Source organism: Trachymyrmex septentrionalis, unplaced genomic scaffold, assembly GCF_001594115.1.
Source record: "Trachymyrmex septentrionalis isolate Tsep2-gDNA-1 unplaced genomic scaffold, Tsep1.0 scaffold51, whole genome shotgun sequence".
Classification (NCBI taxonomy): domain Eukaryota; kingdom Metazoa; phylum Arthropoda; class Insecta; order Hymenoptera; family Formicidae; genus Trachymyrmex; species Trachymyrmex septentrionalis.
In genome coordinates, this window is record NW_017305683.1 from 3,489,000 (window position 1) to 3,511,115 (window position 22,116).

The 22,116-nt window shown below is 35.6% G+C and overlaps 2 protein-coding genes across 7 annotated transcripts in view; both read left to right on the forward strand.

Annotated features, from left to right (window-relative positions):
- Nucleotides 1-14,566, forward strand: part of LOC108751711 — a 16,686-nt gene extending 2,120 nt beyond the window's left edge. Inside the window, exons 1-13 of one of the 6 annotated variants that reach the window (XM_018492027.1) lie at nucleotides 245-490; nucleotides 2,465-2,561; nucleotides 5,860-5,951; nucleotides 6,070-6,132; nucleotides 10,510-10,619; nucleotides 11,172-11,294; nucleotides 11,413-11,565; nucleotides 11,641-11,822; nucleotides 11,929-12,234; nucleotides 12,420-12,610; nucleotides 12,762-12,962; nucleotides 13,641-13,697; nucleotides 14,204-14,566. In XM_018492027.1, the coding sequence (XP_018347529.1) occupies nucleotides 2,471-2,561; nucleotides 5,860-5,951; nucleotides 6,070-6,132; nucleotides 10,510-10,619; nucleotides 11,172-11,294; nucleotides 11,413-11,565; nucleotides 11,641-11,822; nucleotides 11,929-12,234; nucleotides 12,420-12,610; nucleotides 12,762-12,962; nucleotides 13,641-13,697; nucleotides 14,204-14,437 (1,803 nt within the window). In that variant the 5' untranslated portion in view covers nucleotides 245-490; nucleotides 2,465-2,470 and the 3' untranslated portion in view covers nucleotides 14,438-14,566. Of the gene's footprint in view, nucleotides 1-244; nucleotides 491-2,464; nucleotides 2,562-5,859; nucleotides 5,952-6,069; nucleotides 6,133-10,509; nucleotides 10,620-11,171; nucleotides 11,295-11,412; nucleotides 11,566-11,640; nucleotides 11,823-11,928; nucleotides 12,235-12,419; nucleotides 12,611-12,761; nucleotides 12,975-13,640; nucleotides 13,698-14,203 lie in introns of those variants that run through there. The other 5 variants (XM_018492028.1, XM_018492031.1, XM_018492032.1 and 2 more) reach the window with 5 other exon arrangements.
- A 900-nt stretch (nucleotides 14,567-15,466) lies between these two features.
- Nucleotides 15,467-21,919, forward strand: LOC108751714 (sodium-independent sulfate anion transporter-like). Its single transcript, XM_018492038.1, has 11 exons — nucleotides 15,467-15,684; nucleotides 15,983-16,178; nucleotides 16,964-17,184; nucleotides 17,254-17,434; nucleotides 17,704-17,868; nucleotides 18,380-18,541; nucleotides 20,099-20,239; nucleotides 20,325-20,470; nucleotides 21,127-21,288; nucleotides 21,389-21,545; nucleotides 21,670-21,919. Exons 1-11 carry the CDS (start codon nucleotides 15,481-15,483, stop codon nucleotides 21,867-21,869), a joined length of 1,935 nt encoding a protein of 644 aa, XP_018347540.1. The 5' UTR covers nucleotides 15,467-15,480; the 3' UTR covers nucleotides 21,870-21,919.
- The last annotated feature ends 197 nt before the right edge of the window (nucleotides 21,920-22,116 follow it).

Sequence of the window (22,116 nt, forward strand, 5' to 3'; positions counted from 1 at the left end):
GATTCTTCGTTACAAAAATTGCTCTGTTTATCGACGTTAAGAATGAAAATAAAGTCACTTTGATTTTTTTCTTGACTTGTATGTTGCCACTTGGGCCTGTATGTTGTCACGCGGCGGCCGTTACTTATGACCCTCTTACCTCTTTACCGTTTCTTCCTGCCAAGAACGACTACCGCGCCGTGAGGGACTCCGCGGTCCCGCGGAGGCCGCGTACTCCGGTGAGGATTTCGGTGCGATCAGTTTGCATTTGCTAGCCGGTAGCCATCTAGCGCGAGAAGCGCACCCCGAGAGACGGTGCTCGAGACCTATACGTGCGTCAAGTTCTTTCATCGTCATCGTCGTTGTTCATCATCGACCGCGTCAGCTCCTCGTCCATCGGTCGATTCGCCGCTTTGCCAGGAGTCCATCCGCCGTTTTCATCCCCCTCCTTTACGCGAAAGTCGTACCCGATAATCGATCCACCTGTTAAGCCGTCAATGAGAGCAGGAAGGTAGGCCTTGTCGACGCTCCTCTTCTTGTTCCTCGTAAACCGCCCGCAAGTTTTTCTTCTCTTACATTTTTCTCAGTTCGAATCATTTATTCTTAATCAATCTTTAGCTTTCAGTTCGTTCTAATGATATATATCAGCGCGTGTAATTTTCGTTCAATTTTTAGTTACACACGATTGGGTCATTCTGGCACATTTCTTTTCTTTGAAAAATTCGAAGCATCAAGTAATTGGTTTAACATGCATATAAAATATATAACTCTTTTTTTTTTTAATATAACAACCTTGTAAATATTTTCTAAAGATATTGGAGTATATGTAAAAATCACTTTATCATTTTTGTGTATTTATCAAAATGATGAAAATTATATTCCGAGGTACGAACGACCTATCGGTATGTGTATGTAGTGAGAACTGGGAAATTATCGTGCCTATTAAAGATTAAAGTGAAGGAATATTCCTTTAGAAAGAAAAACGTTTTTCTTAAAGTGATCTTATCTTATGACAAAAAAGAAGATAAGAAGGCTATTGTGATTACGTAATAAATGAACTTTGAAGAAAATCTCATGTATCTGCATGAGCTTAACGCTGTCTTATCACTGAAAGATGTTTTTAACAAGATCCTTCTTTGTTAGTCTACGACACACAATGTACTTTTTTTTTTGCTGAATTGTTTACATTTTAATAAATTGTTAAAAATTCTGCATTCTGTTTGGTGCAATTCTGATAATTCACTAAAACACAAACAATCCAACAAGAAAAAAAATGCATCGTGCATCGTAGGCTTTAGAGATACGTTTGGTTTACGGAAATGTTGAAATTGGCAGAAATATGCTTTTCAAAGGGCAAATTTAAGAAGTTTATGAAAAAAAAAAATGTTTTAATCAATCTTCTTATCTACTATTCTAAATGATAACGCAACAAAATTGACCTGTATTTACTTTTAGGTCCGCATTCATAATCGTAGATCGATCCACGATTGATCTTCGTTTCAGGCGAGATAGGTTTGAACTAAAGATTGAACCAATCAGATTTATTAAATCGTGGTTTGAGAAGCGTTTTTCAAATGAAAGACCGATTCAAACTTAGCTCAAATCGAATCTCAAGTTGAATCACGACTATGAATACGACCCTTCGACATCTCTTTGAATTTCTTCCTCCGCAATTTTGCAATACCTCTTTAAATTATGATAGATTGCGTGAAATGATCGAGTCATGCTCGAAAACGAAGCTATTACGTGTAGATTCTATAATGTATGTATGCGGATGCTTCTAAATCGCTGATTCATTACAATTACCTGATTAATCTCTTTCGTAATAATAGACATTCTTCTAAGAGAAACCGAACGCACGGCATTGCACGGTGGGAGTATTGAAGAAGCGTTTACCATAAAATACGACTTTTTTATTATAAAAAAGAGCTGTGAGTACCACACATTCTGAATTATCTCCTCATTGCAGAAAATCATTTTAGATTTTAATACGGGATAGAAGTCGTAACGATCGTAGGATTTTAAGTCGTAGAAAATTGTAAATCAATTATAGTCGATATTTCGTTTTTCATATTCGTGATTGATTAATTTTCTATGTCTTAATACCCTACGATCACTATGACTTTTGCAGATTAAGCGTTGAAGATTGAAAATTGTACCAGTCCTGCAAAAGAGGAGAATATTTGACTCGATCAATTCTCACAAGTACAACCACTTATAACTACGTTTAAGCGATTGTAGAATACATCAGAACATTCTTTACATCAGAACGTTTTCGACACTGTTGCGTCTATTCTCACGAAGGTAGACACGTGGATTTTACCTCACATAAAAGTCGGGAATGAAAAAGAATCATATTTTACCGACATAAATATACGAGAAATACAAATGGATTGTTTGACAATTTTGACGATTATTACTTGGAACGATTATTTAAGTTTGTAATAATTGCGCAATTTTTTAGAGATGTTATAATTGTTTTTAGGGCAAGATGGAGGAGGAAGATATAAGGGCGGCAGTGGAGCTGTACATTTATGACCTTACCAAAGGAATGGCCGCAATGATGTCGCAGATACTCATTGGTAAGCATATGAGGACTTGATGATACTATTAGTTAGTTACAGTTACTTAAATATATCGCTTTTATTTATTTTTTTATTTGACTATTTTTGGAATAATTTATTACAACGAAGATAACGAACGTATGATTAATTAAATGGTAGAAAATTCCGAAAATGTAAATGTTTATTTATTCTATTATTACTCGATACTTTTTACTTGTTAAAATGTTTATTTTGTACTTTGAATTAAACTATTGAATTAAACAATGTTTAATTTAGTAAATAAAAAGAGGACGAAGAGCTTTTTCCTATAAAAAAAAATCGTCATTGACTTAAAGAATCGAGCCCTACGTCACGTAAATATATCTGCGTGCATTGTGATCAATGATTGCTCATAATATTTATCAAAACAAAATGTTGTCTTCATCGTTATTTTCATCGGATGCAATTTTAAGCTCCCATTACCTTGAGTCGAAATGTTATTTAAAGATATGTAATGTGACGGAAAACATATTTCTTTATTATGCGCCGTGGAAACGGTAACCGCAGTTCTTCTTTACGTTGCAAATAATAGACAAAGTGAAAGAACTAAGTATATCGTATAACACTGAATTGACACATGCATTAGTAAAATTCTCATTGAGAAATCCTTCTATTCAGAGAATATAACTCCGAATGACAGAGGATCATTTTAATCATTTTTATATGTTCGCGATATTAGTTGCGTTTCCAGTTTGTCGAAAAAAATCTGATGTTATCAATCGATTTCTTGTCTCGTTTCCTTTGATTCTGCCAGTCATGCATGCTCTTAATACGCAGATTATCATTATCGCCGCCTTTACTCTTATTTATTCCTTTTCAACGTTCTCACTCTTGCCAAATCGTACAGACGATTTCGGATTAAAATATATTTGCGATTCAAATATATAAACAGCTAACGAGAATTGGTGACATTTTAGGCAACGATGACTCAGAGAGCGACAATCGTGTCGCATCGGTCAGCTTCATTTAAGACGGTTTAACGGTCGATGTGCTCCACTGAGACGCAATGGGATGTGCGCAAAAATAAAATGAAATTGATGCACGAAATAAAGTTGGAAAAGAACGTTAGAAAAACACATACATCGTATATGATATCTGACAAAAAGTTCTCGGACTGCGCAGCAATAAAAAAATACGGATATCTCAAATAATAAATTGTTATATATTTTTTCTTTCAAAATAGTTCCTTATGACATCAATACACTTCACACATTTTAATGCAAAACCTAAAAACTTGTTTTAATGTCCATAGCTGGAATGCTATATTCAGAGTCACATTCCTCTAAATATCCTTCTTATTTATAGCTTTTATTTACATCTTTCATGATGTTTTTAAGTTTTATATCAAAGATATGAGGTATATTGACGTTATATGGAGTACTACTTTGAAAGATATCCAAACAGAACACAACAAGTCATTATAGTATCAAAATGATATCAAAATATATATATCTCTAACTAAAATATTATTTACGATTCATTTTAACGTCATTTTGACGTTACCGTGACTTGTTGGTTTTCTGCGGGTAAAATATAACATTTTATTGTCTGAAGCTTTGTTCTTATTGCTGCAGTCCGAGAACTTTATTGTCAGATTATGTATGTACCTTGATTTATTTGCGATGCAGATGCTAGCTAATTTTTGGGATATAGAAATGAATGATTCGAAAGACGAAGGTGTTATTCGTAGGTGAAGACGTAGAAACACGCGCGGCACGCGCGGCGATAATTTAAGAGAATCGCAGGTGCACCAATACGGAAACAGCTGGAAAGGGTGCCAGAACTCGCGGTGCCCCATAACGCGTATGGAATTCCGTGCGAATGGCGTAAAGTACGGACTGTGTGTGCCACGTGTCCGAGCTACGTATTCCCGCACTCTCAGACGTCTATTTTCGAGTGCGTCGAGGGCAGCGTTCGTTCCAATGCCCTGAGAACATTTTGATCCGCATAAATTGGCAGTCGCTCCAGACCGAGCGAGTGCCGAGTCCAGACCTCGAAAACGTGCGGGATTATACATGTATTGCGGATAAGTTGAATAATGACGTAGAGAAGAGAGAATTATGAGTCCCTCGAGAAATATCTCCCAGATATATCCGATTATAAGGATTTGTAACTAAAATTCCAATCGAATTAATGTTGTCATTATTTTATTGTCATAATTTGTCATTTAATTATTCGATAATTATTTCTAAGTCTAGTTTCAAAAAGTTTCAACATTTAGGGAGTCTATTTTTTTTTTTTTGAATTTTTTACAATTTGTCCTCGAATAAGATTCGTTTTCATTTGTCATGTTCCGATGGTATTTCTTGTCTCAAAATGCGTGACATTGTTTCGACGCCACTGTAATGGCTTTCTCGTTCTATAAAGGTAATTTAGTACGATAAAGATGTAATTGTACCCTTTAAGACACTAGAAAATTTGCATTACGTAAAGTTACGATCTATAAATGTATCCCGTAGCACCTATGGAATCGGAAGACCGACAGCCGCCTCCCGCCTTTGAATTCGTCGTAAACGTCAGCGTCTCGCATCGCTCTGGAAGTAATTATAACGGCCAGGTTATTTCTTGCGAGGTCGACATCACTGGGAGGCCCGAGAGGCGCAATGAGAAAGCCACGAAACGACGCGTGTACGCGGATGTACTTAGCTATTTCCGCGGTGCAGAACTGGGTCAAAGGAGGCACATACAGGTCCGCAAGCTCGAGCTTCATCCGGGCTCGCGCGAGCTTCGCACTCCGATCTAGCCAACGAATTTACGCGAGGACAAGCCGCAATTATGATCGTCTCTGTCAGACCTTGAACAAATATCGCGAGCCTGAGTTTAAGCCTGTCTCGAGGTTGCTTCATTCGGATCACGCCGGAGATGTAAATAGAATTAGTTTTCGTCTAATTCCGAATTCTTTCTGGATCCGAAACTTGAAAACTTGAAAACCAGCTATAATCTTTCGCTAAAATAAGGAATCTTTAGAATTCTCATCTTCCAAGAAATATTTACCGAGAGACGTCGTCTTGCGTTGTTTTAAAATTAAAATTATTTCTACCGATAAATATTTATCGTACGTTTATTTATTATTATATCCCGTAAAATGATGATTATTGAATAATTTTTTTTCTTTTATGTCGACAAATAAAGGCGCTAAAATAATACATACGTATATATATATATATATATATATATCTGCCAATATGCATATCTTATTAAATATTATTTTATGCGACTATCGCATTCTGTTTGTCGTTTAAAACAGCGGTCGTTAATCTCCAATTTTTGTTCGCAGGTCGCCAATTGGATGGAATATGGCACACGGCGATAGTCGCATACGGAAGAGAGTACTTCTTCGGCCCCGCTGGCATCCAGAGTGTCCGACCCGTGAGTATCCTCCGCCACTGGCGGATCTGATTATCTCGATTGGGATGCGATCGAGCGTTTAGTAGCGCTGTCTGCATCACGGCGAAACGCTAAAATACAACGCGGGGTTTTCGTTCAGTTACGCAGGTGGTTCCCGTCGCGCCGTACTCGATACTCCGCCCGAGTGCTTTCTTTCATCTTCGTGAGTATCTCCGCGGTTTAGAAACATCAATTGCGGCTCCCAGCTAGTATCAACAACGCATTAGTAAGCACCCGCGTTCTTTGCCGCCGAGTTCTCTCGGCAGCGAGATTTCTGTTTGCTAAATAAACATCAGATCCATTCTCCTAATACCGCTCCCACGCGTCAATATTTCTCTCTTTTCATTTACATGTTGCCGCAACAATATTAACAATCTCAGGGGGTTGTCGGGTAACTTTTTCTTCGGGGCAGAAACGTGAACATTTTTTCTACTCATACACATACAAAAAGTTTTCATTTTTCACGTTTCCATCATCAGGGAAAAAGCTATATGACCGATACCGTGATCTAAAAACATAGAGCATTGGATTGTTCCATCAAAATTGATCGACAAAAATGAGAGAGATAGGACACAAGACAGCCAGTCCCTATTTCTTTCTATTCAACTGTTCTAATTCTATTCAATTATAATATCTTAGAAAGAGAAGAGTATTGGGGTCGTCTTCACGCTTTCTCTCTCTCTCTCTCTCTCTCCCCCTCTCCCTCTCTTTCTGTCTTATTTTGTTGATACACTATTTAGGATGCGGTCCACTTGATGCTTCGAAGCATTTTTTGATTAGTTAGTTAGTTAGAAAATTCTTTCTTCCTTTGATTGGTCAATCAAAAGTAGCCTTAGATACAGATGGTGTATGATCCATAACTCTATGTCTTTGCTCTGATCAGGCATCAGTCGATGGGATCATCGCGCAACGACGTCGCTGGGACAAGTGCAGTATAAATAACCCGGGGCCGTGTTATCAATGAGCTGAAAGAATTAATGATTCCCGCCGCTTCCCGTCGCACTTGATACACCTATGCATGCGTATAGCCCGAAGTCGCGACCGATCATCGAAAGGCCTAGTCGCAGAGCGGCGAAGTCACTCGGCGGGCCATACGATACGCTAGATACAAGCGGGAACTAAATTTGGTGTGGTTCAATCCGAAAATAATCCCCGCTGCACGCATACGCACGCACGCGTATACACGTGCACGCATACATCCGCTTCCTCTCTCTTTCTTCTCTCTCGCGACCACTCTCTCTTTCCTGCCTTATGCTCCATGCGTACAGACTCGACGTAAGGTAAGGTGAGTCCGTGCGTGCTTACATCCTCGTATACACACGATAAAATGTTCCCCAATAATTTCAATGTGCTTGCTTCTTAATCTCACCGCAGTCATGCAAATGGTCCACCCTCTGGCGCACGTTCAGATTCCCACCCGAGTGCCGCCCAGGTATATCACTTTATTCTTGTTTAATATTCGGGGAATAACAAAAATAAAATGATACCTAAGTGACACTTAGGTGAGAATCTGAACACAGCCTTGCTTGGTTAAATAGTGAAATTACCTTAGAACAGTTCTTCCCTGCGTTACTTGAGCTCAGACGAAGCATTTTTATGGTCTTTTTACGGTGTTTGAAGGTATACAGAACGATACCGGCGATAAAAATCACTCGAGATTAAAATACAGCAGAGAAAGACTCTGCTTGAGTAAACTTGAGTGAACTCCTCTTGATAGTTGAAGAGTTGGTTCTTGAAGAATACCAAGTTTATAAGTCTCGAGATACGATTTAAACCTTCTCTCTTAAACTGCTCGTCTTTTCGTAATATCGAATGTGCGAATAGCTTCCAAGTTTTTCTGATACAAGAATTTCCTTGTTTTTTAACAGAATGCGAAGCTATATTTAGTATCCCAGTAGTGCAATTTCTTTTAGTGGCAGTTCTGAAAGAACCTGCTATTTCTGGAATCGTACTACAATTGTATTATAAAATTATAATATCTTCTTCTGGTCATTATGATTGCTCCGTGCGAGCTGAAGCGGTGTCAAGCAGTCGCGGAAGTAATAATCGTGACACCGACGCGCATCTAAAAGCAACGCGATGAAATCATTACAGCAATACTTTATTATGCTGCACGCCGACGAAAATATGCACGTGACTAACACACGTGTAATTGTAATGCGCGTCGCTCTGACATCTAAACTTGTATAATATATTCATTTCCATCTACGAATTAGTCCAATTGTGTTAAAAAGATTTCTATTCAAAATTTTTATCAATATGCATATCTTTGCCAACAATTCTATAATTAATTTTGGTTCGATCATCGACCGAGATAATCAATAATTGTTTACGAGCCAATTACAAAGCAATTACTAGCAATTTTCTCATTTATTGCCCATCTAATTACTGTTCAAACTATAAACATGGTTGTCCCTGTTCACATTTGTATCTTCTACTCCTTTTTGCATATAAATTTTGTTCGACAGGAATCACGATTTATACAACAAACAGTTATCTTTCTGTCGCCAAGATAACTTCTCGTTTCGTCATCCACGTAATGCATATCGGCAATCGCTTGCAATTGGCCTTTACGACGTAGGGTGCGATTTACTTAATAGGTACTGCAAATACTTTATTGATCAATCAAAAGAACGAATTTTACGAATTGACCAATCAAAGAATACTTCAAAGTATTATATTTGTAGCATGAAATAGAATCCAAAAACAGACCAAGAGAAAGTCAAGAGAAATCAAGGTGACTTTATTTTGACGTTATGAAAATCGAAATGATGATTTTTGGTCACAAAATTTTACTGTTTTATTGGCGCATAAATAAAGTCATTTTGATTTTTTGTTGACTTTTGTATTCCTTGGGAGTGCTTTTTTTCCGGGTTTCATTAACATCAACCGATTATGTTTATTGACGTCTACGTCACTTCATCATTCTACATAGTATTGGAAAGAGATGAGAAACAAATTGAGCCTCGCTGAGTTAACCGTGAGTTGTGAAACTGGATCTAACCTCCTTGTCCAACAAACGTTGTTTAAATAGGAAAATCTCTGAATTGTTTCCTCCCCAGCGAGTATCCCTTTTTTTCCGAATGGTTTTTCCTCGGCCAGCGATTTCAGGAACGCAAATCTCATTTTGCGCGCGCGCGCCACGCATTTATCCTTCAACGTTGGCGTCTCGTTCGCCGTGGCGTTCTCCAAGCATCGGCAGTCCGCGTGCGAACCGTTTCCCGCTCTCAGGAGTGCTCTCGAAAAGAGTGAGGAAGGACAGTCCTGCGACGGTTTTTTTCATTCCATTTTTACTTATTTCGTCTTACTTTGAATAATATTTTCGTAAGTGAACACGGACGCGTTTCCGATTTTATTCCGCACCCACCGGAAGTGAAGATCTGGTGATATCGAGTACTGCTGAGAAAGAGAGAAAGAGAGAGGGGGGGGGGGATAAGTGCAATTTTAGGATACAGAAGATAAAAGAATAGAGTATCGGAGATTATACAATTTTGTGAGATAATACAGTTTTATAAATGATGATTCTTAATAGAAAGTTACGGATGTAATAAAATGATATTATAAAAATATCAAATAATGTCCGTGATACGTTTATATTAGTTTCTAACTTCCCAAGAAAGTTTGGTTTGGACTCTTAAATCTGCTAACTGAAAGACAGTAATTAATTGCTTACTTTAAGTATTAAAAGCACTATTGTTCAGTACTTTTAGTAGTCCAAATAAATAATTAACTGCCTTTCAGTAATAAATTGGCTATAATATTAAATTGACTAGTATTAGATTAAGGAAATTTTTAGTCATCGACTGAGTTTAGTGTGCTAATTGGATAACATCTCCGATTCCTGAATGATAATTTCTATTCTGTTAATTTCTATTCTCATATCTTGGCTCCGAGAGCGACGGAGACTTCTCGTCTTACTTTTACTTTCCCAATTAATCCCTCCATTCTCATTGGAGGATGATATTTCGTAATTTAATGCAAACTAATTAAATTTTCTTATCAACACTCGCTACATCTCGCTTCCACGTTTCCACGAAATGTATCGCGTAGATTCCATTTATTTTTTAGACTTGAGAATTTGCACGATCGACACGTCCTCGCATTAATCCTTGAGAGATCCAACCCTTGGAGCGCGTAATAAACGCTTTCTTCCCATTTTGTCTCTCTTCGCTCTTCACTTCCGCCGGGCCACGTCTTTCTTTTGCGTTCTAGAAGAGGTCGCGGCTCCAACGCATACCGCGGGCGTCTATTTTCGGTGGTTTCTCGCAGGGAAGCGCGAGATTTGTCGTAGTTCTAAAATTACGCGGCCACTAATGCCAGGAGGAGGCGGGTGTTCTCTATCTTTCTCATTCTGTCTCTTTTACTCTCGTTCTCTCTCTCTCTCTCTCTCTCTCTCTCTCTCTCTTTTCTCTTCTGTCTTTCTGGCGAACGAAACCGGCTGCTGGATCAGCGCAGCTGCCGCGAAATTGACATTGACGGCACGGCGCGATTTTCCCGGACGCGATTTTAACGCGACCGCTCGACGCATTTCGTGTTTCAGGGCGGCACGGAGTTACGAGATCCGCAAAGAGTTGAGAAACTCGGCGAGACTTATCTGCCCTACTCGGTCTTTCTGGAGTACATAAACGGCTTGGGGACCTCTACGTTCGCGTAAGTATCATCGGCTGCATGCGTGCATGTTGAGATGTGTGTGTTTGTGTCGAGAACTGCTTCGGCCGCTTTCGTTTTCTATATCTTCATTTTGTACTTAAAACTGTGAGAAGGCAAATTATGTGCTCGTATGTTGATTACTAAATTACTTTAAACGGCACTTTACTTATTTTCCTTTTTTTTTCTCTTTACTTTTCAAAGCGTGATCACCTTTAACTTGAGTTACGTCTCTCCCTCTTCGTAAATTTATTTTGTTTATTATTTCCCTTGTTTATTATTTCTCCTTTGTTTATTATTTCCCTTTGTTAATTTATCGAAGGAATCGCGTGTCGCTTCTACGATCATCTTCCATAAAGACTTTCATTTTTTGCATAAGATTTATTTATTCAAATCTAAGAAAATTATTCGATTTTTTTTTTAAATTACACATTTGATTTTCTGTTGTTTTATTATTTTATTTTTTTATTGTTTGGTCTTATTATCTAATAACTTAGTTTGTCTTTAATTCCTGAAAATTAGTCGGTTTTTGTAGAATAAACTCTTTTCTTTCAGACCGGGCACGTACAACCTTTTCAAGCATAACTGTAATTCCTTCACCGAGGAGGTTAGTAACTTCCTGGTGGGCAAGGGCATTCCCAAGTATATCCTTGATCTGCCAGAAGAAATATTACAAACGTACGTTTTATTAATTGTCACGATTTACTATTTAATCATACATTTATTATAGAAAAATATATAAGATACCTGTTTACTTTATTTCGAAGCGATGTTTTAATACGAGTTATATTTTCAGTCCTATCGGACAGGCTTTAATTCCGTTGATAGAAACATTAAGCAGTAGCTCAAGTGCTGGATTCACGGTAGGCCAAAGATTCGTTGAGCCGAGAATCCAGAGGGAAACTTCGCCGGAATATCAACTCCTAAATACAGCTATCGAAGAAGCAAGGTATAGATTTTAACACGTGATTATCATTTAAGTTTTTATAAATATTTTACTAAACTATATCGAACATATTTGCAGATTGAATTCAATCGCGTTAGAGGAACGGAGGAACGTCATTAACGAGAAATTAGCGAAGAAAGACCGAAAGAAGAAAAAGAAGAAAAAGGAGAAGAAAGATAAGAGTAGCAAGGAGGCCACCAGCAGCGACAGCAATAGTACCGGACCGAGCAATTGCCGTGCAGATATGGCGGAAAATGAAAGTTTGTAGAATTTTATATAAATTAAAAACAATTGCAATAATAAAAAAATAATATAACAAAAACTCTTACAATTTGGAAAGTAATTTTTATATTTATTATTTATTAGGTGCAGTCGGCGAAACACTGCAGGCGGCCAATGGAGAAAATGCACCCGCGGAGATGCTGCCGTCCGAGCGAGTGATGCAAATGGAGGAGGACGAGAAGCGTGAGCAAGAAGAGAAAAAACGCCATCGAGATCCACCGATAGTTTTCAAAGACTTGGTGGATGTACAAACGGAATATGAAGACTTGGTAAGCGCTCTCAAAGAGAAATTGAACGATGAGGAACAAACTTGCCTTGGTGAACTACGGCAATATGTCTTGGAGGACGAGGGCTCCTGGGCTTTAGGCGACAACTTTCTGAACTTCGTTGGTGAGTCACTGAAATAACACAAGTAGCTCTCTCAAGTCTCTCTTTGAAAATGTGTCTGATTTATTCGATTAAATTTTGAACTTACTATAATAGATATTAGAACACTATAAAAATAAACTTTTAAGTAGAGATTTAAAAACACATGATATACTGTGTTAAATTCAATTCAATTAAATGGATTTTAGGTCGAGTTCTTTACGATAAAACATTAGATAGTGATGTGCGAGTAAAGCTGTTGAACGTGCTGTCCGTTGCCGCATTGAAGGACGATGTGATTCTGTTGTTACATCAAGACAGACGAGAGCACATCATCATGACTTACGCCTTCGATATCGATCGGCATCCTCCAGAGGAGCAACTTCCACTCGCACAGTTTGTACGTACAAACGAAATTATTACAGTAAAACTAAAATTATTTTTATATTTTGATTCATATAGTTTCCTGACTTTTTGTACATTAGTGGAAACTTCTAATATTTACACTTACTTTTCTGAAAGCCTTTAACGTCAATAACTATTTCGAACAGTTGGCAAATATGTTCGAGAATCTGAGCAGCTCGGAGTGGTTACTTTACATATCGGAGTGGCAGCATCAGGATCAGAACGTCAGCAGCAATATCAGCAACATAAGGGTGACGACAAAGGTTGCTGTGCACTCACTGCTCTCAAATTCGGAAGATCTGCAGATCCGCGGTGCAGCCATTATCCATAACCTTGCCTGCAAGGAGGTAAAAACTGTGGTCTGTATCCTTCCTGTCCAATTAACATTCTCATCTTTCGCCGATTTTTGCTTTCACTTTCATAACTCATCGCTACAAACGTGTCGCGTATCGAAGGAGTTTTATTAAAGATTATAATTCTACAGTTATTTAATTTTAAGCTACAGATATTTCTTTACGTTATATAACAGACCTCTGCGTTATAAATTTTACTTATTTTTATGAGTTTGAAACTGGACTGTAGAAGAAGAAATATGAATCGGAATTGTCTAATATTAAAGCGCGATTCTTCGATGCGCGATATCATTTGTAATGCCGCTTTCGGAATGCGTGCTTGCCGATGTCACAAGAGAACAAGCTCGCACTGTGTCCTAGGAAAGAAGTGCTGCCTTTATTATATATAATAGAAAAAAAAAAGAAATATTTGCTCTGTAAATTGCTGACTATGCTAAACAATGCGATCGTCGACGTGGACATCTCGCCTGGTAACCCGATTTCACGAACGAGCAACGAAAAGAACATAAAAGAGAACATACATATTTGCCATTAATCAAAAAGGACAGCTCAATTAAAGGATACACGATTCATTCGATGCTCGTTTGCATGCGCACACTGAAGCTCTCTAATCGCTCGGATAGCGCTGCGTGTGACGGATATCTTTCCAGAAATCGGATACTGTTTTTTCAGAAAATGAACAAAAGCAAAAATCTGCGGCGACTTTTACCGAAAGGCAGCATTTCTAAGGTACCTATCCAAATCCATGTTAGATCGAACCGTGCGCTGCGGTAAGTCGTCAATTCTTATCGGCTTCTTGCGTGCAACTGAATACACACGCCTAATATGCAACGCGATGTGCGCGACAACCGCGATTAATTTTTCAAGTGAGCGTTTGATAATATCTCGTACATGTATCGATTACTAAAATTACGAAAAATTACAGATAACTCACATAACACAACGGTGCTTCCAAGTTTAATCCTAAATCTATAACATTACATTCCGTAAAAAAATTGCATATAATTATTTTTTGTGATTACTATGGAAAAATACATTCATTTGATTAAATTAATTTTGAGATGGACGTAGAACGTTCATTTCAAACTTTTGCTGTAATTTATATTGCAACTTTACAATTGTTTACTTAACATCGCGTCGTGCAGCCATATTTTCAAATATTTTTTTTTCCATTTGCAAGAGAGTGAGATATGACGTGATTTCTAAATCTATCTTACGTAATGTATGAACTGTAGGTGTTTGACGACGTCGCAGTAGAACTGACGATGGCGTTACTGCAATACTTCAACGGCAGTCCCGCGGAAGAGCAGCTGTATACGTGCATGAAGTCGCTGGCGCGTTTCACGCAGATCAGCGGCCAAGAAGTGCCGCAGCTCATACAGATGATTGGACCCGAGCCGAACAAATTCAGGGGTACTTCTCAGAGAATCGACGAACAAATCGAACAAGTTAACCAGAAGCTGCGTTAAATATCCGTCGACCGTCTGCGAAAATGTCGTATTCCACAAGTGCGAGATAAAACCGGACACGCTTCCGCTATGTTTAAAATGAATTTTTACTTAGAGATTCTATCGAGTCAGTCACATTTATTATTATTATTATTATTATTATTATTATATATTATTATTTTTTATGAAGATTAATTATTGTTGTCATTTTAATATATTATTATATATGTATGTTACTATTACTAGTAGGCGCGCCGCAGCGTTTCTTCAATTTTACTTTACACTTTTTTATTCGACATCTTTTTTTGTAAATAATTAAAGCTAGCGACACTTTACCGTTCTATGCGGATCGGTGAAAGATAGGAATGAAACGCATAAACGCGCGTGGCGCGATGACGCGTCCGTCATGCGTCCGACTATCTCCCGATTAAAAAAATCTCTGTCCGTTAGAAAATTTCCGCACAAAATCACCAAATTAGCTGTATCGAATAGCATGTCGTAAGCGTTTATGCACATCATACTTTACCGATTATACGTCCGTTCGACGCTTTTCGTCGCAAAGACGCAATAAAACTTTGGCAACAAAGATAACTTTCCCAGTAATATTGACTATTTTCCTCATTGATTTCACAAGAATACGCATTAGAAGCAAAAAGAAGTAGGAGTCTCACGGATTATACAGTAGTATCAGCCTGCCACGTATCTTACATCATATTATGAAAGAATTAGAAATAGAGCAAGTAGTAGCAGTAAAGTCAGCTGTTATTAATCCCTTGTCAAGGTTTCTGGCGCCCGTTTACGCGGGTCTTTATCAAAATGTCAACAGTATGCATGACACAAAACCAGTGAGAATTAGTAGCGTAATTAAAGGGATTTCCTCACTGGTATTTTTACAACGAGGTTTTAAGAACGTGGGGATGATAAGATCATGCGCAGCTGATGCAGAAGTACCGAGAGATCCGGTATTGCAACACGCTTGCGATCGCAAAGCCGCGAGAGCATAGTAGTCTCGCGTATCAGATTCTGATTAGTTTCTTGTATCTTGTCGACGCGACGCGAATAAAATGTCCAACGGAGAGCCCCCGTCGTTTTCGATTTTGAGACAGAAACCGCGCTTCACAGTGGCAAAGTACTTGCCGATACTCGGCTGGTTACCGCATTATACTCGGTTTAAGGCTGTGTCAGATCTGATAGCGGGTATCACCCTGGGTCTGACTATGATCCCTCAGAGTATGGCCTACGCGGTACTGGCTGAACGGATTCCACAGGTATCACAGTTCGTCGTTCTCCTTGCTCACTGTAATTAAGACTATAAGCGTAGATAAGCGGATATCTAGTTAATGACCATAAACATAAATATATGTATATAGTATTTTTTTAAATCTCAATCCGTAATCTCTGCACTTAAAAGAATGCACTTTTAAATTTTATTATCTTCTTAGATGCTAGATTGTTCTAAGACTTTTTTTGGTCTATATAATATTATTATATTTATTACCGATATGATGTGTCTCTCTCTGTGTCTTTAAAAATGTATCATATGACAAGTAATACAAATACTTACAGTATGGTCTGTATTCTTGTTTTGTGGGCGGTTTCGTATATATTATCTTGGGAACTATCAAAGAGGTCTCGATTGGTCCGTCATCCTTGATGGCTCTTCTGACGTTGCAGTACACACGAAACTTGCCGCAGGATTTTGTAATACTCTTGTGTTTTCTGGCTGGATGTATAGAACTTTTAATGGGCATACTAAATCTAGGCTTGTATTCTAGAATTATCTAATCGACTAAATTTCAATTATCATCGATCATGTTTTTTCATTATTATCTATTGTATTGTTTATAAGATTTAACAGAAGACTCTTCCTATACAAAATAAATAACAATAAATAAAGGGCAAAGTAAGAGTCAAACACATTTCTTTAAAAAAGTTACACAATTAAAAGAATAAATTATTGTACAAATAGAGAAAAGTAAAATTGAAAAAATATATATAATAAAATAAAAACTCAGTTTAAATACAAATAAATTACAAGTTTCGGCTACCGGATTGAGCCCTCTTCAGACATTAACTTATCTTAAAAGATAAAAAGACTTCTTACGAAAAAGTATTTTTTCGTAAGAAGTCTTTTTATCTCTTTTATCAACTAGAACTTTTCCAAGAGATATGAAACACATTTGACTGTTCAATCGTATGTGAATAATGTCGAATTTTACATCAAGACTCACCCGAACTGTGAATATAGTGAATATGCGAACATTTCCGATAATTAATTTTGTACTGCGATTTTTTTCGATAAGTTAATGTCTGAAGAGGGCTCAATCCGGTAGCCGAAACTTGTAATTTATTTGTATTTAAACTGAGCTTTTATTTTATTATATATATTTTTTCAATGTTACTTTTCTCTATTTGTAATTTATTCTTTTAATTGTATGACTTTTTTAAAGAAATGTGTTTGACTCTTACTTTGCCCTTTATTTATTGTTATTTATATTGTTTATAAGTACACCAACGTAAAATTGATTGACACGATTCTTCCTGCAGGATTTTTGGTAGACTTCATATCTATCCCTGTCACAACGGGTTTTATATCAGCAGGAGCGTTTATTATAATTATCGCTCAGATACAGGGCCTTCTGGGATTGAAATATAAGTCGAAAAATATTACAGACAATCTGTACAAATTATTTAAAAATATTAATAAGATCCGGCTTGCCGATTCCGCACTCGGAATTTTCAGCATCTTATTTCTCCTGTTCTTTAGAGTGAGTGCCGAAATTATAAATGAACAATTTATAACAATTATAAAAGTATCATGTAGATTTTATCTTTAGAAATTGAAAGATATTGACTATCCTTGTATGAGAAACAAAAGGGATGCTCCTAGAAATGTAATAATAAAAAAAATACTTTGGTACTTCTCCATTGGTAGGAACGCTCTCATAGTGCTTATATCAACCACAATAGCGTACCAATACGAAGTGAATACAGGATCCACTCCATTTATACTTTCAGGTATTTGTAATTATTATTGGTCGATTCGTCGAATAAATGATAATAATGATTTTTTTCAATGATATAGCTAAAGTAAATAATCTATTCATAAGCTGAAGTAAAACATAATCTATTCAGTGTAATTATTATAAAATTATGGAAATCTGATCATTTATAACTATTTTTAAAGCCATTATTCTCTTATTATTCAATTTGACACTAAGCAGTTTCATTTAAAAATGTATTACGATCATGGAGAGTTACGGCATGTCAACATTTTTGTCTTACAGGAAAAATCGAAGCCGGCCTCCCCAAAGTATCGTTACCGCCATTCTCATCGCAAGTAGGAAATCAGACTTACACTTTTTTTGACATGTGCGCTCACTATGGATTAGGACTAGGGATACTTCCTGTTATATCCGTCTTGGCAAACATAGCGATAGCTAAAGCATTTGGTATCAATTTCCATAATTCTTTCAATTTCAATCTCGAGTCAGACAACAGATTGCCGCTGTAATCATAATAAAATAAAATTAGACTTAATAAAGTAATTTCATTATATTCAACAAAATCTGATTTCATTAATTTGATTGAAACTGAGCAAATACACCACTCTAATTAACAATAGCACACACAACAATTAGTTAGTTACAATTTCCTACTCAACAATATAACTATTATGTGTTATATAACTGTTATATCTTATATTAAAGTTATATTACTAAGTGGAAAATTACAACAATTATGACAGTATTTGCTGTCAAATATATAATATATGTCTTTATTTCGAAAATTGAATATCCTCCTTATATATTATTTATCGTGCAAAATGAAAAGAAGAATTAATTGTCCGGGTAAAATATTAGGCATATCTTGAATATTTTTTTCCTCTACAAATTAAAATACTTCATATTGAATATTCTAAGCGAGTAAATAAAATTTTGTAACAATTAATTAATCTAATAGCGTTAGGCTCCTCCATTAACGCAACGCAGGAAATGCTGGCTCTCGGCCTCTCCAACATAGTGGGCAGTTTTGTGTCATCGCTTCCAACTACTGGTGCGTTTACCCGAAGTGCAGTCAGTAGTGCCAGCGGAGTGCAAACGCCTATGGCTGGTCTATATTCCGGTAACAGAAAATTAAATAACATTAATTTAAATTTTCAAAATGTCTTTATTTCTTTCGTAGCAAAGAAATACGAGATGAAGCTGAATGGGAGCCTGCTAAAAATTACTATTAGGTTGAAATGTACACTGAGAAAAAAATGCTGTTGATTCAATTAAAGTCTATATTACGAGCTATCACTAACATAAGTGATTAATTCATGCATATTTTTATTGACATAAAGGCCTTGATTATTGAAATAATAATTTATACCTTTACGTCAATAAAAATATACCCGAATTAATCACTTAGTTAGTGACAGCCCGTAATATAGACTTTAATTGAATCAACAACATTTTTTCTCAGTGTACGTTCGATTATATACTTGATGTATTAGGATTTATTAAATATTAGCATTTAATAACTAGATTTTTTATTTATAGGTAGGATAGCCCGAATTTTATGGAATATCCTGATTATCTTCATATAGAGACGTCTCGAAAGTACTCTTGGCAGGACGCCATTTGTCTTGATTTATTATATAATTTCAAGCAGAACAAGTCGTTATGCTATCATAATGATGTCAAAATAACTCTAAAATGATCATTTTTCAATCATTTCCGATTCATTTTAATGTCATTTTGACATTATCGTGACTTGTTACTCTGCTTGGAACATAAATGAACATAAAATTTAAATAACGCCGAGATAGTTATTTATTTCAAAAAATATCCATTTGCCTATATTTTTGTTCTTAAGCAACCATGTATTTACTTTACACCAATTGATTTGTCTCAAATTCCCTTTATAAAAGACTTATTAAGACACGATTATAAAAAAATTAATAGTTTACGAGATATTTGATATATTTTATATCAAAATGTGTCAGTATAAAATATAAAATAACTGTTGCGATTTTTCGACAACTTTATCTTAATATTTTTATATGCGGAGTAATCAGAGGAATCACATTGAATTATATAATTTTATTTAAAAAAAATGGTGATACCGTTTATATAACTTTAAAAAATTAATTTTTTTTTTAATTAATTTTACCAATATTTCTTTAAGACTGTATACAATTTTTATCTGAAACATTTTTTTCCGTATTTTTCACATTTTCTGAGATATTCGACTTATTATATAATATTTGAAATGTTTCACATTTGTATGAAAAATTTTTTGCAACATACAACACTAAAAAAATCCCGAATTTTTGGTTGTGTCCGAATTTTAAAGTTGATGATTCCTGGCTGATCGAGAGTTGGTCATCCTACTTGTAGCGCTTTATTATATTAATTTTAATTCACCTAGTTGCTTTAATTATTATTTCTTATTAAAAATTACTATATTTTATCATAATTTATTATTAAACACCTAATATAATATTTTGTGAATAATTAGAGAAATTTACGATTCTAATCTTGGCGCGATTCTAATCTTGGCGCTATTCTAATCTTGGCGTGTAATATGCAATATAACAGCGAGGCATTGTATAATGATATGAGATACACATGTGACATAAATATAGAACAAAACAAAGCTGTAACAAAAAATATTATATGACATTGCATTTTGCAGGTACTATGGCATTGCTGGCACTGAGCTTTTTAACATCATATTTTTATTACATTCCACGAGCGACACTAGCGGCTGTGCTGATATCCGCCGTGTTATTCATGATTGATGTGAAAATCATAAAATTACTCTGGAAGGGTAGCAGTCAGTATTACGTTTTCATGTGTACACAGATTAGATGAGAAGATAAAGCAATGTACTTACATATAATATACTTGTTTTCTTGCAGAAATGGATGCAATCGCAGCGATAGGGACCTTTGTGATCTCCACTTTTATCGGCATTGAGATTGGACTCCTTCTTGGTGTCCTTTTCAACTTGATCCTTTTCATTCGACTGTCCGCGAGATTGACGCTTCAAATAGTCAACTGCAAAGTAAATAAAATTGCTATCATAAAATTTTATCTTTTAGTATATTTTTATATAGACAAAAAAAGAAGAATAAATGTTTCTATTAAGTCACAAATGTTTCGTTATTCAAAAAATCGATATACTTTATACAGTAGTAGTACATAATACAAAGATACAAAAATAGTATCAAACAATGACTTTTTTTATTTAAAAGTTTCAGATGGGTATTTTTTTCTGTAAGAAATATATACTCAAAATATCCTCCATCATTTTACACATATGCTTGAATACGACTAATCTGATATTCATGTCATTATTTTAAATCTATTTGTGGTTATTATTATTTGTGTTTATTATTACATATAATAATAAAGCATTTGAGATCTAAAGTTCATAGGAACATTTGCTCTTTCTTTTCATCTAGAACCGTATAGGTGCATCATATTATTTAATATTAAGTAATATTTTAAGAAATATTCTTAGAATATTAAATTACATTTAATAAAAATATTACTTAATATTAAATAATATTATGCGCCTATAAGGGAAACCCCTTACGAATTTTTAAAACATATTTATAACTCGCCCTGTATACTTAACAAATATATATTTATATATAATACATATATGTCAATTACGTGTGTACATGAATGAGACTAAAATTATTTATTCTTTTTTAGACTCGTCTAGGAAATAGATATATGATGCTAAAACCCGAAAACTGTCTCTATTATCCCGCAGTAGCTTCCTTCTGCGAGAAAGTCATGAGTTTAGCTGGAAACGATGTGCCATTGATTATGAATTGCGAAATATTCAATAGTCTCGATTACACTTCCATCAAGGTATTAGACAACATTCGCCAAATAAAATCGATGAATAATTTATTTTTATTGATCTATAAATGATACTGCTATTCGAACTGTATGTGATTTTTTACGACAGGGTATTGAAACGTTGTCGAAAAGATTGAACAGCGAGAGAAATCAATTCTGGCTATTGCATCTTAATTCCAACATCGTGAAAAGTTTCAATATTCTCGCTGATAACAAATACATTCGTTTGATCGAAAAAGAAGAGAGCATCGCAGATGTTCTTTACAGTATGTATTATTATTATACGTATATATGAAATTTATTGTTCAATATTGAGATAATTAAGAGCTATAGTGGTAATTATCACGAAATGATAATTGGAATGTAATCTAATGATAAATGTTTTTTCAGACGATGTTTTATCTAGTAAAAATTCTGAAGATCGGATCAATATTACTGTAAAACAAGCAACGGAAATAAAAAATCTGAATCGCGGAGATCTTTTGTATTCGAATTCGCGAATACAAAAGATCTCCGGACAAAATGATTCCGAATCCAATGTCGAAGAATTGGCCTTAATGTCACCATCTGAATGTAAAATACAGCAATAACCAAATAACTCTGTCTTTAATATATAGCCTGTTGATTCTGTAGTTTTAAAAAAGCCACTTTTTTCAAAAATTGTAGAAAGAAAACTAAAATTATTTTCTTTTCGGACAAAAGTAAATATGGCAAATCTTACAAACACACATAAATTTTTCCAACGAATTTTTCTATTTTTGGGGAAGGAACCGAGAAAATCTGGAAAAATGGGAAAAAAAACGGTTTTTTCCGAAATTTTAAAACTATAGTTTTTAG

What these genes read in the sequence shown, in the direction of transcription:
- LOC108751714 (XM_018492038.1), top strand. Translation starts at nt 15,481, where the DNA reads ATGTCCAACGGAGAGCCCCCGTCGTTTTCGATTTTGAGACAGAAACCG. An exon ending in AATGGGCATACTAAATCTAG is followed by an intron (nt 16,179 to 16,963) that starts GCTTGTATTCTA and finishes TTCTTCCTGCAG; the next exon opens with GATTTTTGGTAGACTTCATA. An exon ending in ATTACTCTGGAAGGGTAGCA is followed by an intron (nt 20,240 to 20,324) that starts GTCAGTATTACG and finishes GTTTTCTTGCAG; the next exon opens with AAATGGATGCAATCGCAGCG.